The 15,599-nt window shown below is 41.0% G+C and overlaps 1 protein-coding gene across 2 annotated transcripts in view; it reads right to left on the bottom strand.

The window, feature by feature from the left end:
• Positions 1–2,103: 2,103 nt before the first annotated feature.
• PIK3AP1 (phosphoinositide-3-kinase adaptor protein 1) overlaps positions 2,104–15,599 on the bottom strand; it is a 38,460-nt gene continuing 24,964 nt past the window's right edge. For both annotated transcript variants that reach the window (XM_071564005.1, XM_071564006.1), the window contains 9 exons: positions 10,186–10,281; positions 9,481–9,660; positions 8,628–8,690; positions 7,476–7,681; positions 5,832–5,904; positions 5,359–5,514; positions 3,545–3,615; positions 3,255–3,364; positions 2,104–2,217 (listed from right to left, as the gene is read on the bottom strand). In XM_071564005.1, the coding sequence (XP_071420106.1) occupies positions 2,163–2,217; positions 3,255–3,364; positions 3,545–3,615; positions 5,359–5,514; positions 5,832–5,904; positions 7,476–7,681; positions 8,628–8,690; positions 9,481–9,660; positions 10,186–10,281 (1,010 nt within the window). In that variant the 3' untranslated portion in view covers positions 2,104–2,162. The remainder of the gene's footprint in view (positions 2,218–3,254; positions 3,365–3,544; positions 3,616–5,358; positions 5,515–5,831; positions 5,905–7,475; positions 7,682–8,627; positions 8,691–9,480; positions 9,661–10,185; positions 10,282–15,599) is intronic.

The following is a 15,599-nucleotide window of genomic DNA, read 5'->3' as shown; positions in this document are numbered from 1 at the left end:
TCAGTTTTGAAACAATCTTCTGCATGATACACTTTTATATTTTACTCTTTCCTGCCTTATTACAGTTCTTCCCACATCCTACAGTTCTACCTTATGTTGTGCCTGACAGATGTGGAAGGAGATAAATTCCCCTTATCACATCATATCTCTGGGACACAGCTGCATCCAGCACTAAGGAGATGAGGAATTTTTAAGGAAAACCAGGGAGCTGTGCAAAACAAAGCAAGTCACAGCTGAAGACAGTGAAGCGGCTGAATTTCCTCTTTTGGTTTATTTCATTTATCCCTAATTCCTACACTCATCCTTTCTACTATTTTCCTCATTTCAGCACCAAACCTCCTTTCCTGCTTCCAATTTGGCCTCATAGTGCTGAAAACCTTGTTTGATTCCAGGAGGAGCACAGGAAGGCAGCTCCCACCTCACTACTCCCCTGGCTACTGTGAACGAAGAGCAAACTGTCAGTGAGAGTCTATAGGGCCAGAGTCACTAAAGGCAGCACTGAGGTCCTTTAAAATAGAGAAGAAACACAAACAGAAAGGACAGCTCTGTAGCTATTGGCCTGCAGCACAATACCTGCATCGCTATTGAAAGGAGAGGGTATATGAACAGCATTTGGACACATACACTGTGAGCTTAATGCACAGATGATATTTAGCATATTCCTAAATCCCTGAAAGCAGCAGGGGCAACTCCACCTTAATTCAGTGTTGGTTGAGTCACAGTTGGGGTCTGTCACTCCTGCAGCTTCACAGGTTGGGTTTGCCACCCTGCAAGAGAAAGGAACTGCAACATTGTCACCTGCTGTCTCACAGATGAAGAGGAGCTGACATGATCGAACAGAAGCTTTATGTGTTCTACCCACACCTGAGGGATCACCTAACACAGGTGCGTCTGTGTCTTTTTCAGGGCTGGAAGAGGGAGAATGGCTTGAAAGCCAAGTAGGTAATGATGTTTAATTCTCTACCCTGATGGTTATCTTGAAGAATTCCCATCTCTGTCACTCTTGGACAACCAGAGCCCTATAGTTGTCCCCCAAAGGGCCAGGATATACACAGAAGATTTCAAGGTCTGGAAGAGAGATAAACCAGGAAGCCTCCTTAAGTTTGTAAACCCTGAGGCAGAAAAAAGGCTGGACACAGCTGTTGTGGGTTGACATTGCTAGAAAGGAACAGTAGAGCAGGCAGAGTCCAGCCCCCAGGCTGCCTGTTGTCACTGCTCCCAGCTAAAACACAGCTGGGAGTTGTGAGGTGTGTGCACTGATAATTGGACACTCACTGTAGTATTCCACTGCATGAAGTGAAATGCCTTCATATTGCTTCTATGATGACCATATATAAGAGATACAGAACACAGCACTGCCACCAGTTCCTTCCTCTAATTTGAGAGGTCAGTCATGTGATTTTAACACCATACCCACCCCTTCCCCAGAAAAGGTTTAAGTACAGTTGGTTTGTGATACGGCAGGTTCCTTTCCAACTGCCTTGGGAATTTTCATGGTAAATGTAGCACACACAATACCTTATTGATGTCTGTCCTCCTCAGGGAGGAAATGGGAAAGGGAAAGGCATTTTCAAGCCTGTATGCAAAATACATTCTTTAAGACAGACGATTTCTCATCCTCCCATGGTTTAATGGTTGCTGGAAGGGGATACTACACTGTCTGAAAGGTCAGCATACCTGTGCCCAAAAGGTTACACCTAACAGCAGTACATTCACTTACTCTTGCTCTGTAATGAGCATTCTTCAAACAACTGATTTTCTTTACTTTTTCAAGTATGTAACCTTGTAGGCTGTGTTGAGGGGGTTGGTAACAATGCTTATCAGGATTTAGTTCTAAAAAGGACATGTGTGCCTTCTTGGTCAAAAGAAAACTTCCTTCATATTGGTGCAGGGCTCCCAAAACACACATCAGCATTCTCCTTCCCAATCATGGTACTTTTTCTTGAAGTCCTAAAGTACCAAAATTCTTCCAACTAAAAAAAGTTATAGAAGACCAAGAAGTCTCAGTGACAATCCTGGGGAAAGTCACTAGAGCTTTAGGCAGGAAGAAGTAGATAAAAATATTTGGGTCCCACTTATAAATAATTTAAGACAGCCAAAAAATATCTGTACAAATATATATAAACAGAAAAAAATCTCATATTCCACAGATGTTGAGAGATTCAGCGACCTCTTGGGGGTACAGGTGGAGGATAAAAACCTTCACAGCTTACAGGCCTATAAAAAGACAGAGAATAAAAATGCATGTAAGAATAGTAGAAAATAGAGTTCTGGGACAACACATTGCATGCAATAACATCATATGTAAGAATATTGTACAAGAAACAGTCATACAAGAAGAAAAACAGGCTATCAGTGATTCAGCAACAGAGCAGATGCCAAGCTGCCGGAGCCCTCTTCCTGTACAAGCTATTTCTTCTGCTCTTTAGCTGCACTAATTCTACTATTACTATAAAGAGATGCTATTAGGGTTGCTTCCTCCTGAAAATTAGAGAACAATAGGAAGAGATCAACAATCTTTTTTCAAACTAACTAAATTCCAGCTATATTCTTTGCCAGAGCCAAGCCAACATTCAGAATTTTCTAAACCCACACAGTGGCAATTACTGCTTTAGCAGTTGGAGAATTTTATTAGTATCTGTACTGAGATAGCTTCTGGGGGGCTTGGACTTCATAGACTTGCACTGTTTGGACCAAAGGAGTGTTTACAAGTTACTTAAGTTTGTGGTAGTCTGATGATATCAAGGCAAAACCCCTTAACACCTCCTATAAAGCCCATGCAGTTCTTTCTTTGAGGCCAATAATACATGTAAATACATCTGCTTTAGAGAGATCTGCACTTTGTCAAAAGGCAAAAATCCAAGAGAATGCCAAAAGGAAATTGCCCCTGCACTACACTTCGTATGTACCAAGAGGACATTCTCCGGAGGGTCAGGTACTGTATCTCTGCCTCGGGAGGATGCAACTCCATCTGGGCCAGTCTTACCATGGCAAGCGCTGTGTGCCCCAACAGTGCTGCCCCTTGCCATGCATGAACCTCAGCATTGCAGTAAAAATGTAACCAACTAGGAAATTGATTCCTCCAAGTATTACAGATGAGAAACAAGGATCATACAATTCTTAACAGTGTGTGTTGACAGGTAACAGCCTGGTAGATTTTGTTCAAAGACACATTTGCTTCCTGCCTTGCTCCCTGTGCAAGGCTTCCATATGGATCACCGAACACTCATGTTTGAGCTGCCTTTTAGCATTACCTGCTTGCACCTCGAGGAGGCACTCTGGGAGGCCTTTCTGGGAAAGGTGGCCTCTCTGCTTGATGGGCAACTGGGCTGCGGCTCCTAGTTGTTTCTGGGACTTCGTTGTCCTACAAAACAAAGAGAAGTGTTTACAGACCAGCAAAATTTGGTTCTCGCTAGCTTCACAATAGAAGTGGCTACATTCTTCTATCTCTGCAAATGCAGTGCCATCTCTGAGCTCTTTCTCTTTTGCATGAAACGGAAGCCATTTACTTAAGAACTAGTACACAGCAGAGGTGAGAGCTTACCTCACTGTCCCCTTCCATCCCACTGCTGACACTCAATATGCTCCGAGTGCTAGAGCGGTTACTCGCACTACCTAGAGTGAGTAAGCAAGAGAAAACAAATCTTAAATCCTGGTGATTTAACTGGAAATCCCTTACTCAGGGGTCTTTCTAACCTCATGTTTAACTCTTGCACATATAATTTAATACTTGTTTAGATTAATTTATTTCCATTGTTGTTTTTCACATATCCAGGATTCAAACAATCGCATTTCATAAAACAAAAACCAGAGGTCCAAACCACTGAATTATGCTTTCTTTCTAGAAGATTTCTGCCCTACCTAGATCTAGTCTTCTGGTTAAATACAACCATAAACTAACTGAAAACATCCAGGGCCAGTATCACCTGGCAAGTCAGGCAAATATTTTCACAAGGGTTACACACCCAACATTTACACATATTTAAATTATCAGTCCCCTATCTTTAACAATGGCATGAAGGTAGATGGCTCTGAGCTGTCACGTAAATCACTTTTGGAGTAAGTGACTGCATGAGAGGTTACTGTTCCAAATAGCTGTTTACCACCTCCTCTCACAACAATTCTCACTCGTTGCAGGACTGTTTCCTAGTCTGTTTCCAAGCTAAAAATTACAAGTTTGTTTAAACAATCTTCAGCAACCATGTACACAAACCCATTTAACTGTCATTGACTCAGAGCAGGGGTTGTTTTGCAAATAGTTATGCCATCTCCAAAGGTGACAGCAACTCACAAACATGTCCTACACTGCTATGGTTGGTTTCAGTTGTAAACAGATAATAAAATGTTACATAGAGCTGTGAAATACTGGGACACTAATGTTCAGAAATCTCTACATTGAAATGGTGGCTAGAGGTTTTCACCTAAGATGCACTCCCTCTCCTTACTAGCTTTGGTAACTCTCACTATCAGTTGGTACAAACAGCAGCACTTAAGAGTACTAAATACTGTGGTATGGTCCATTCTCACAATCACACCACGTTCTAGAAAGAGCACCAAGCTGCACATAGAGAACTCTGCAGACTCAGTTAACTTCTCTCAACTGCTTGTATGCAAGTTACTGGCTCAGTTAGCCATCTCTGGCCCCTATTCTGGATGTGTGTCAGCTCTATCTTACCAAGAGTCACAAAGGCAGTGACCTCACTGGGACTCAGTTTTCCTTTCAGAGGACCAAAATGATACTAATCCTTTCTGCAATAATTGCTCGATCTGCAGTAAGACCAAGAATGCAGGGATTCAATTTGAACAAATTAAACCTAATGAAAGCCAAAGATAATAAAAATGTGCAGACAACAGTCCAAGTCACTCAAGAGGTCCCACAGTTACCAATGAAAAATGCTGTCTTTTTTCTACAACAACTGAGGAAATGACATGTAGAGACTGGTTTCCAGCCTGAAATATAAATATGCCCCACAGGCCAGAAGAGCACAGAGCCTGCTGGCAGTCACAGCATGGGAGCATCCTTTTCAATAAGAGAGCAGCTGCCATCTACTTTCAAGAACTGAAGACAGGTGGTATGCCATCCCCAAGAAGACTCAAGGGAATATTTTGCTCAGGTTTCAGGTTCTCCTCCTGCAGAGATGCAGACACAAAATGCCCAAACCACTTTAAGGACACCTGGAGCTGCTTTTACAGTTTTAAGAACAGCCAGCATGAGGCATGCAGGGTTTCGGGTGGCAGTGTCAGTGCCAGGATTCAGGAACAGAATTCCTGTCCCCTGAGCTGGCTCGAGGGTCAGGCTGGTGAAGTGTTTTCCATCCAGCTTTCCTGTAGAGAGAGTGACACTCAGGGCTTGCTTACTTGTTGTACTGGATGTGCTTTCTGTTTTCCAGTCTCCTCGTTTTAACTCCTTTTTCTGTGGAAAAACGTTTTTCCTGGGAGTGTACTCATATATTCCACATTCTGGTCTCCCCAAAGTATTATAAGAATGTCGAATGGGTACTGTAATTTCTAAATCTGTAAGGGAAAATGAAAAGCTCAGAAGGGTCTATGCAATTATAGCCTCTGAGAGACAGTTTTGCACTTAAGAAGAAAGAGAGTGATTGTAACAATATAAATGAATCGAGATGCACTCCACAAATGTGGACATCCTTTCTTTGTCTGTGAAACTGAGAAGTAGAGAAACTTCCCTATGTTTTTGCCAGCTGGCACATGGATGTGTGTGTTAAAATATCACACAACTACAATACATATGGACAAGTTTCTGCCTGAAGAGCCTATTAATATGGCTGGGTGCTTCATTACCAGAGAATATGAGAGTCAGAGACTGTTACCTGCACTTTTGTCTTTCTTTTGCTTCTCCATTTGCCTCCTGGTTATGCTGTCTCGTAGACGTTTCAGATTTTCCTAGAAATATCACAAGATATTTTTTCAAGGCTTTGGCTAAAGAAGGATGAGCAGCTTTCTGGCAAAATCAATATTATATTTCATCGAGTTTTGCAACCAAGCTGTAACAAACCCTGCTAGACCTGGCTGAAGTCCAAACCATGTCAACAGGTTTTAATGTGTTCCATTCAGAAACCCATGTGTGCCTTTCAAAAGCCTAGATTTTTTAGATAATCATTGTGTAGATAAGGTCAAGTTCACACACCCACTGGCAGCTGCAGATAAGCAGCACACTGGGTTTAAACTCCCTCTGTTTTCTGTTTCCACTGTGACACTGGCACAGAGACAAGACCCATAACTGCACAGTTCTTTCGGCACTAATAAACAGGTAATTCTGACTGCAGAGACAGAAGAGGCTGCTGTGAATCCCAGAGTGTGAGGGACAACTCAAAGAATTAAGGACATCCTGAACAAAGCAAAAGGGGACACCTGAAAATGTAACTGGGAGCAAAGTCTCTTTACTATTGTGTGGCAGCATACTGCACCTTACATTATGAAAAGGTGGGGAGAAAAAAGACAACTTTTGTCAGCAGGGCAAAATGTACATATCTCCCGAGATATGGTGGAATAAGTAGAAAAGGAGGCAAAGCTATACCATGAAGCAAGATTTGGAGCAGAGACTTTGAAAGCTGCTCGTGGGATGGGGCACAGAGCATGCCACTTCATCTCGTCTACAGACATCTACTAAAGTAGCACTGTGTTCTTCACTGACAGGAGAAGGGATTCCTCTGAGTGTTTCTGGGTAGAAAGGACCCTTCCAAGAGAGAATCTGGAGGAGAAAAGCCTTGACTTTGTTCTGACAGCTTCCAAAACAATGTCACACACTGGAGACCAGCACCTCAAGTGTGAGAGCAGACTGCCACAGCGTGAACAAAAGGCTCCAAAAGAAGTAAGTAGTGGTTTTAAAGAGGGAACCTCTAATTTGAGAACGAAAATTTTAAACTATGACTACCAGTTAACATCGGTCATTATGTTGCTGCTGCCAACAAAATTACTCCCTCATTCAGTTAAGCCACCCAAACACTGCTTTGACGACTAGTGACTGTTGCTACACTTGTCCAGACTGCATAGAACAGTCCTGGAGCCATCAACAAACACTTGGGCAGGGATTAAACCAGCTACCAGTTGGGACTTCACAGCCAACACAGCATCTGGGACACAGACTCTTCACTGATCTGAAATGGATGAGAACCAACAAGCTCCATGTTCATCACACAAGTCCCTTGTCAGCAGGGAGGTGCCAGGTCACCTCTAGAAAGGTAATTTAGCCAGCTGGATTTGGTCCAATTCCTAGTGCACAGATCTCCAAAACCTAACAATACTACTGCAAGACAAACAGAGCTGTAAAACAGCTACCTGCTTGCTGCTACCTGGGAACAGCCCTTCCACATCAAGAGACAACTCTGCTAGCTGGGGAACTGTGTTAGCCATCTTCCTGCTCCAACCGGAAAAGAAACACACCCACACTGAACAGCTTGTGATACAACCCAGAGAGACAGTTGTATTTCTTAAACAGTAGAGTAAGTCTGTACCTGCTGGAACCGGAATGATTCTGATCTCTTTTTCTGATTCAGTTGCCATTCCTTAAAATGAAGTACAGCTTCATCCACGCTGAGTATGCCCATTTTCACTTGCTCCTGTAATGTTATCAGCTGCCGTTGGCCTGGGGTTTTCATTCCAGCAAATGGATCATATATGCTTGACTGAGACAGGTCCCTTACAGGCCTGACTATTGTCTCTGAAGAGAGAACACCATAAAAAATATTACTGAACTGGTGGCATCTGCCTTCCTCACTGAATACTCAAGCACCTTTGATATACCAGATGCCAAAAAAACCCCAAACCCCACAACAAAATCAATATTACAGACTGAATGTTTCCTAAGAAGGGCTTTATTCTTAGGCCATCCTGCTATTTGTTAGGGCTAAAAGCCCAGCTGAGAGGTAGCTTTGTTTACAAATACTTCCCAGGCATAACCTCTGTTCTTAAAAACATAACTTAAGTGAGCATCACAAAATGTATTCCTTAAAGTGCTTTGCTTCCTCAGCAATCCAAAAAACAGAGCTTTCACCTTGGCAGTCACAAAGCTCTTCCTAGGTAATTTGTGTAGTGTAAGTCCAGAAACTAAAAACTCATTCTACTGATGCTGGCATTTTTTAAATCATTTATAACACAAAGAGGAGTTACCAACACATGAGATAAAAGTTCAGATGTGGTACCTGGCACTCTGATAGTGCACAGGATAAGAATTGAAAGTATAAGGACAGAGTTTTGGAGGTGCAGATATCAATGGCAATCAGTTCACCAGAAGTTAAATCATGCGAAATAATGATCAACAAGTAGTGGCTATATACAGAACATTAAAAGTGGGACATCATTTGCATGAAGTAATATGGTTCACACCATAGAAAAGGACTTCACTGATCATTATGATCCTCAAGATAAACGTCAAGATAAGAGATACATGTAGAGTACATGATAAAGGGGTACTACCCTCCCACTCTGCAGTTATAAAAGTTTCCAGTGTCACATAAGGTCAAAAAGGTTGGGTCGTTCATAAAGGACTGTTATCCCCAGAGCTTTGCAAAACAGTCTATTCTGTCATATTTCATGCAAATTAAGCTACCTCAGCATATCTCCTTTTGGACTAGTAGAATGATTTTCAGGGTGAACTTCTGACTTACCTTTCTTAACCCTTCCTCTAGGGACATAAAGATTCTCAGGTCTTTGAGCTTTCTGTGCAAAAACTGCAAAACAAACATTCTTTAGATACTGAAATACATCTTATGAAGATAGAAATAGCAAGGATGAATTTGGGAAGCATACACAATTCTGCAGGGCATTGCAGCTTCTGTTACCCTACTATGTCCATTGAATAACACAAGTATTTGTACAAAATTCCCATTTTATTGACTTCGAAGAATTTAGCTCAGCTCCCTCTGAGAGAAATCTGGACATGCTTTCCCCATAGTCCTGTCATGGGGGGAAGGAGAAGTCACTGAAATTCCTCTCTCACATGTTACTGTTGTTCTTGTTAGAATGTTTGTGAGATATGATGAAGACTTCCAAAACTGCCTAGCAAACTTAAGAGGCACAATCTTCAATTTCAATTAAATCCCACCTCAGAGGGAAGTATGGAGGTATAAAATCATGTCCTATACAAATGCAATTGAATCAATGATACTATTACAGAGCAGCAATGTCTCCATTTATTAGCTTGATTGTGTCCTTATAATATCAGGATCTTTTCAATTTAGTTGGATTTGTTTATACCGTTTGGGGGTAATCTGTCATCCTCCTGCCTTCATTAAAAGCAAGCTCAGGCCATGATCTTGAGATACAACATCCCTGCATTTTCAGAGTAGGGAGAAGATGGAAAACATACGAAATTGGATCCTAAAGGTAATTAACTCCAGAGTAAAATACTACAGGGATCTCAAAAAGCATAGGCTTTCTTGGCATCTATTTGGCAACTGAAGCCCACATGAATGCCATACTACAGTTGACTAGTCTACATTTCCACTGGTCCCAACTCACTTTTGGAGATGTACAGCTCATTGTCTGGCTGTGGAGAGCTAGACTCTGGTCTTGGAACAGGAACTGGAGGTCTGTTAGCCATTTCCTGTGGAAAAGTGTCTTGTTCCACTGGGCAGTACACACCTTCACCACACCGCTCATAAACTCCTTCCTCTGAATTTGACATGTCCATGCTACCTCCTACAACAGAGCAGAGTTTGTAAGAATAACAACCCGGTCACTTCCATGAACACTGGATCCCTCCAGGTGCATTATGCACCACATTCCTACCGAGCTGGCCATTTCACAGGCAAAAAACCCACCAGCTTTGCAGTGACTTAAATGTGCCAAAGCCATTCAAGACAGGACTTGACAAAGTCATTAACATCCAGTAGCATGTAACTGTTTGCCACTAAAACTGTACCATCTGTTTTGCTGAAGAAATAGTGAAAAACCTCCTAACTTTTTTTAAGAACTTGACGAACAGTTGATTTAATTAATTCCAGTTAATTAACATACTATAATAGTTAACAAATCAAACAGAGCACTGGTTTCCAAAAACTACTTGTGATAGTCTACAAAGTACTAAAGAGGATTGTTCCTTTGTCTGAAACAAGCAAACAGTGCAGACTATTTCCTATCCTTAAAAGATTGAGGAGAATTCTCAAGTTCTATTTAACTGTTCTAACTGTGCTGCTGCCACCCCTCCCTCCAAACAGGTCTCACCTTCTAAAAACTTGCGCAGCATTGAGTCTTTTGTAGTTAGAGAAACTTCATCTCCAGCAACTGGAGTGTCTGGTTTGCACTGAAGCATCTCTACATCTGAGAAAAAAAAATCAGAAGAATATAACATAATATAACATAACATAATATAACATAATATAATATAACATAATATAACATAATATACTGCTGTGGTATTTTTGACTGGACCTTTGGTTTATGGTGACAATCTAAGAAGAAGCTGGGCAACTGATCAAACATTTTTGTCAAAAAAGGCTTTTAAGTTGCTGTGTTTGGTCCACTCTGCACAAATCATCTCCGTCTGCCTGATGCTGACACTTGAGGGTGACTAACATTGCTGTTGAGAAGTTCTGACAAGGCTTCAAGCAGGCACTGAATATTGGCTGTTACTGCGAGTGTGATGGCCAGGTGAAAGTTTTGGCCTATGCACGGTGCTCCCAAGAGGAAACCTGTGATCTCACAACACAAGACATTAAAGACAATTTTCTTGTGACATATAAAATAGTGTTTGTTTTGTTTATTGGATAAAAGTCAAAACAGTTGGCTTAGTTAATTAGTTGGAGTGGAAGGTGTTTAAAGGATCAAATGATAATCCAGTGTTGAAAAAGGAGTGACAGCAAACGGTATGTTGTTAACTCAGTGTTTTAACATGAAGAATTATGATTTTTTTTTAAAAAGGGCCAACTTTACTGTAGCCTTAAAAATAAAATGTTAGGTAACCATGCTCCTAATGATATTAAAAACAAGAGTGATTAATAAGTGAACTGTTGAGGCATATCTATTACTGTGTCACTATTCTACTGCTATGTAAAATAGATGGTTTGGGTTACATGCGAGAATATGAAATATTATTTATAAATCTATTTTTATATTTTCCAATATTTCTTTTTTTTCCCCTGCAAAGCTGAAGAGATTATGGAAAAAAAGGGAAAAGAATGTGCTAGCAAGATCTTTGTTGGGGTTTTTTTGTGAGTTTTTTTTTAAACCAGCGATTGCCAAAGGACTCACTGGCAGTCATGAATGCACTCAACCTCGATTTAACCTCCCAGGAAAAGCTCTAGCATATACACCACACTGCTGCATGCTGTGTGGATTAACCACACCAGCAGCTTCTTAAGAGCTCTGTGCTCATTGCCACCTTGCATGCTGCTGCAGCTAATCTTCTCACCATCAACAATATGTAAAGTTCACGTAAGTGTCACATGAAAGCACAGATTTGACATTTGAGTATCCTAAAGAATCAGCACTATAGACCTGAAGTTTTTTGTGGAGCAGTATTTCTACCTTACAGCCAGCTTGATTATTTTGAACATAGCACCTAGAAATGAACTTGTAGCAAACACAGGCTCAGAGGAAAGCCACTACTTTATGGGTTTGGAGGCTGAACAGAACGTGACAGGTATGAAAAAGTTCCTTTCACTCTCTGTGGAGGAAACAGTGTCTTCCCAGTTTTGGCTCTGCTCTGCAGGATTACCAAACCATCAGTGCAACAGGGTATTGCAGGTTTTGTTTTCTATCTCATTGTCAATATAGTTAAATTTATCAGCTAACTAGTTCTCCTCAAAGACTAGACTGTCACTTCACTACCCTCTCGCATACAGGCCTGTTGCATACAGAGACCTAACACCTCATCCATCCATATACTGTAACTGAAAGGTTTTGAATTGGTCAGTGACACCTTCTGTTCCACTTGCTGCAAGAACAGGCTAGTGAGACAGAGGTGACAAGAAGATGGCACACACAAATGGGTGTTACAGGAAAGGTCCACAGATTTTCCTGAGGCTACTGGGGAAAGTTGGTCTGAAGGGTTAGCAGGAAGAGGGTGAAGCAGTTCCCAGAAGTCAGAATTTAGTAGCTAAAAGATATTTATTCAAAGAGTTTCTGTTTCCCTTTGTGGGGCTTAAAGCTTCAGAAGGGAGTTCAACCAACCTGCAAATAGACATACAGAGGGTAAGTTATGACCTACAGACCCTTCACAACAGCTAAAATAACAATGTGCGGGCACCCTTTAGAAAAAAGTAACACTCTTCCGCCTGTAAACATTTGTAAACACTAAGGGCCAGGTATTCTTGCAATAAAGCAAGCTACCTCTTTACAGAGATCAGTGCTTCATTATGCAAGACAAAAGATTCAATGTGTTGGCATAAATCACAACTCATAACTTTATAAGCATTTATATATTTGTGCACAATTCTCTCAGCTTGCTCAAGGATGACAAGGTTACTGTTTCTTGCATTAACTAAGACAAAAATAAAAATCAATGAGAACAGTGCTGAAAGTTTGGTCTCAAGAGAATAAATTGGTGGAGGAGGGAGAATATATGGAAGAGAGCAGAATAAGAGCATCACAACTTATTTATTCTTTAGGTATTGGAGGTATGCAAATTACAAGACAATAGCTTTTAGTCTGGAAACTGTCTAGGACAAAGGATTAAATCTCTGCATGAAACTCATACTATCTAGAATCTGATTGTCTACACAGTTCATAAATATGGAAAGAGTGCTATGAGTCCAGATGTTTCAAACAGCCCTCAGCTACTGTCACTGTCAGATCTTGGACAGTGGGAATATAACCTAACTCTGTTCCTAAGTAAAACAGTCTAACACCACACAAACCAGACTGTTTAACTCTCACACAAAACAAACAAGTTCTCAGCACTTTGAAGTGGCCTTGCTCTCAGAGTCCCTCCTGTGCACAACTCCAGCCCTCTCTAAATACTGCTTTGCAAAAATCAGCAGGAGGTGCTGGTGAAAGGAAATCAGAAAAAGTAAAGCACTTTATCTGATGCTGTAGTTCATACTACCAGCTCGATATGATGGAGGCAACCCTTCCTTTTTGCTGTTCAGTCAGCTAAATTCCATTTACCTGCAACCTGCACCAACCTGAAGCAAATTCTCAAAAATTATGTTTGACTGTACAGGTATTTCAGAAGTGTAGTAGGAGTGAAGTGTGAGGAAAGTGGTCGTCTGAAGCAGGAACAATTAGAATAATGATTAAAAAAAATAAGGCAATTCAAGCTTATTAATAAAGAACAGCAAATTAGATAAGAGCAGGAGCTAGTAAGGTCCCACTGTTGTGTTCAGGAGTACTTTATGATTTACACTGCTCAGGGCATTAAGACCTACCTGGCAAACAATGCTCCCCTCAAGCAGAAGGGGAGGGAGTGTTCTGTAGATGAACAAAACCTTTTCTATTTTTTTTTTTAATTCCATCAATTTTTCCAAAACTTAAGGCACAACTAGTAATTCAACACAGGTGTGCGCAACTTAAGCAGCATCAGTCTAAGCAAAACTGGGCCCTTGCACAGCTTCTGCACTTTCTCTGAAAATGTTTTCCCAAGAACAAATGCAGAGAGAAAAAAAATATTGAAGTGCATTCTAAAATCAGAAGTGGGATGACAAATACAACAGAACACTCTGGTATCCAAGTATTTGCTAGTCCTTTTAACTCATTAAATGGCTCCAGTCCTGTGTTACCTTATTCTCAAACCAGTTCCTGCCAGACAAATTGACCCTGTGGCACCTAAGCTTCCTTTGATCAGTCTCTGAAAAACTGTGGTGGAAGCCCATCTTGACCAAATAAACAGGCACACTGACACAGTATGATTACACTTTAAATAGCCCAGGTATTGCCCCCTACCCCACTGCCATATCTACTCACACAAGGGTATGTCCTGGAGAAAGTACCTCAGTAGAAGTTAGATTTGATTTCTTAGTGAGTTTTTCATCCTCACAAACCTTTAAGTCACTACAAAAGCTTGAATCCTTTCTTTGTGATGGCAGTTCTAAATCAACCAGCACTCCCATTAATTTCAGTGGGGGTTTTCCTGTGTGCTGGTATTCTAAATTATAATGAAACACCTTTACTTTGAGAGAACCAATCGAAGTATCACAAATTGTGCCAATTTAAACTTACCTGTTACAATACAGGTAGATTTTAAGCACTGTTCAGACAAGCTGTAAATATTCTTCAGGCAAAGACTAACAAACTACACAGGAAAACCAGAGAATTTCCATAAAAGACTCCTGACTAGAAGGCAGCAGACCTGCGTGTGCAGAGGCAACATCCTAAAACTCCAGAAGAAGCAGGAAAATGAGACTTTTCAGAGTCCAGTTCAAAGTGCTAAATTACAGGGAGCTCGATTTGCATACATGAAAGAAAGGAATATCCCCTGCACAGTTTCTAGGACATATGGGTATTTCAGGACTGAAAGAAGACAAGCTGGGCTTAGTAATTTAAAGCATGTTTTTTCCCCCTCCACAGGCTTAGTCAATCAACCTCATTCAGCCGTGTACTCATTGCAGGCAGAGCTTGCAAACACACCTAGAAACTCTCTCCCCCATTACTGCAAACAACAGCAGCTTTGTTCCTTACAAGTCCAACCCGATTTACTGCTTATCTCCACCTGAACGCAGAATTATCCTGGCTTTGGTAGGAAAACTATCCCTGCAGTGACCAAACAAAACTTTGCAGAGAAGACTTGATGATTTCAGGCAAAGAATCGACAGAGTCTTCTGGACTCCATAAACAAGGAAAATGTGTTTTATAGTACCATTTAATCTAAAACAGAGAAAAAATAGTCCAGGACCAGTAGAGCCTATAAGAAAAAGTATTTCAGAAAGAAAACTTTTCCCTGGAGGCAGCACGCTTAAAACCTGTAGAAACACTAACAGTCCTTATGGAGGTACTTAAATTATAAGAACGTAGATTCTCTGCTCATCATGGGAATCACCAAATACATCATGGAAGAAGTCAGATCAAATAGGCAGGTAAGTAAGAACAGCAAATTTACAATTGCTTAACATAGGTACTTAACTTGACATTTGCAATTGGCCTCTCTGAATATTAATAGAATGGTGAAAAAGTTCAACATCTGCATATTTATCAGAATTAACTCTGTATTTTTAGCAAAAAACCAACCAGATTAGAATTAGTTATAATCTTGTCAGTACACATATTTCTAGATGTTTCCTTCCTTTTGCTTTCAAGTTGTTGAGCTAAAGCTCAGCTCTTGATTTTCAGTTTCCCAGTTGTCAGTAAAATCACACCTTTTCTGTTGGTGTCTGTAAGTCAGAGTGCCCCCAGGCCCCTCCCCTGGTTCTCAGGATGGAGAAGCAGGACATGGTAGAAAATTTAGTGTCTTCTTTATGCTAATTTACTTGCTCAGGGTTCAAGGAGTCCTCAAAACATGGAGGCAACAGCTCTAGATCTTGTACACTAGCAATCAAAAAAAAAAGGTATAGAACAATTTTATCAGCCAGCCAATATTATAACTGGAGCTCAGTTTCCTTGTGGTGAGAGCAGACAAGCTGTGGCTGAGGCACTACTGTGCCTAAGAGAGATGGGAGCTCTGAGCAAATGATGTGGTTGAAGATGCCTCTGCTCATTGCAGGGGG

This window comes from Pithys albifrons, chromosome 9, assembly GCF_047495875.1.
Source record: "Pithys albifrons albifrons isolate INPA30051 chromosome 9, PitAlb_v1, whole genome shotgun sequence".
In the NCBI taxonomy this organism is placed as follows: Eukaryota; Metazoa; Chordata; class Aves; order Passeriformes; family Thamnophilidae; genus Pithys; species Pithys albifrons.
The sequence above is the reverse complement of the archived record's forward strand: the minus strand, read 5'-3'. Positions and strand labels throughout refer to the sequence as shown.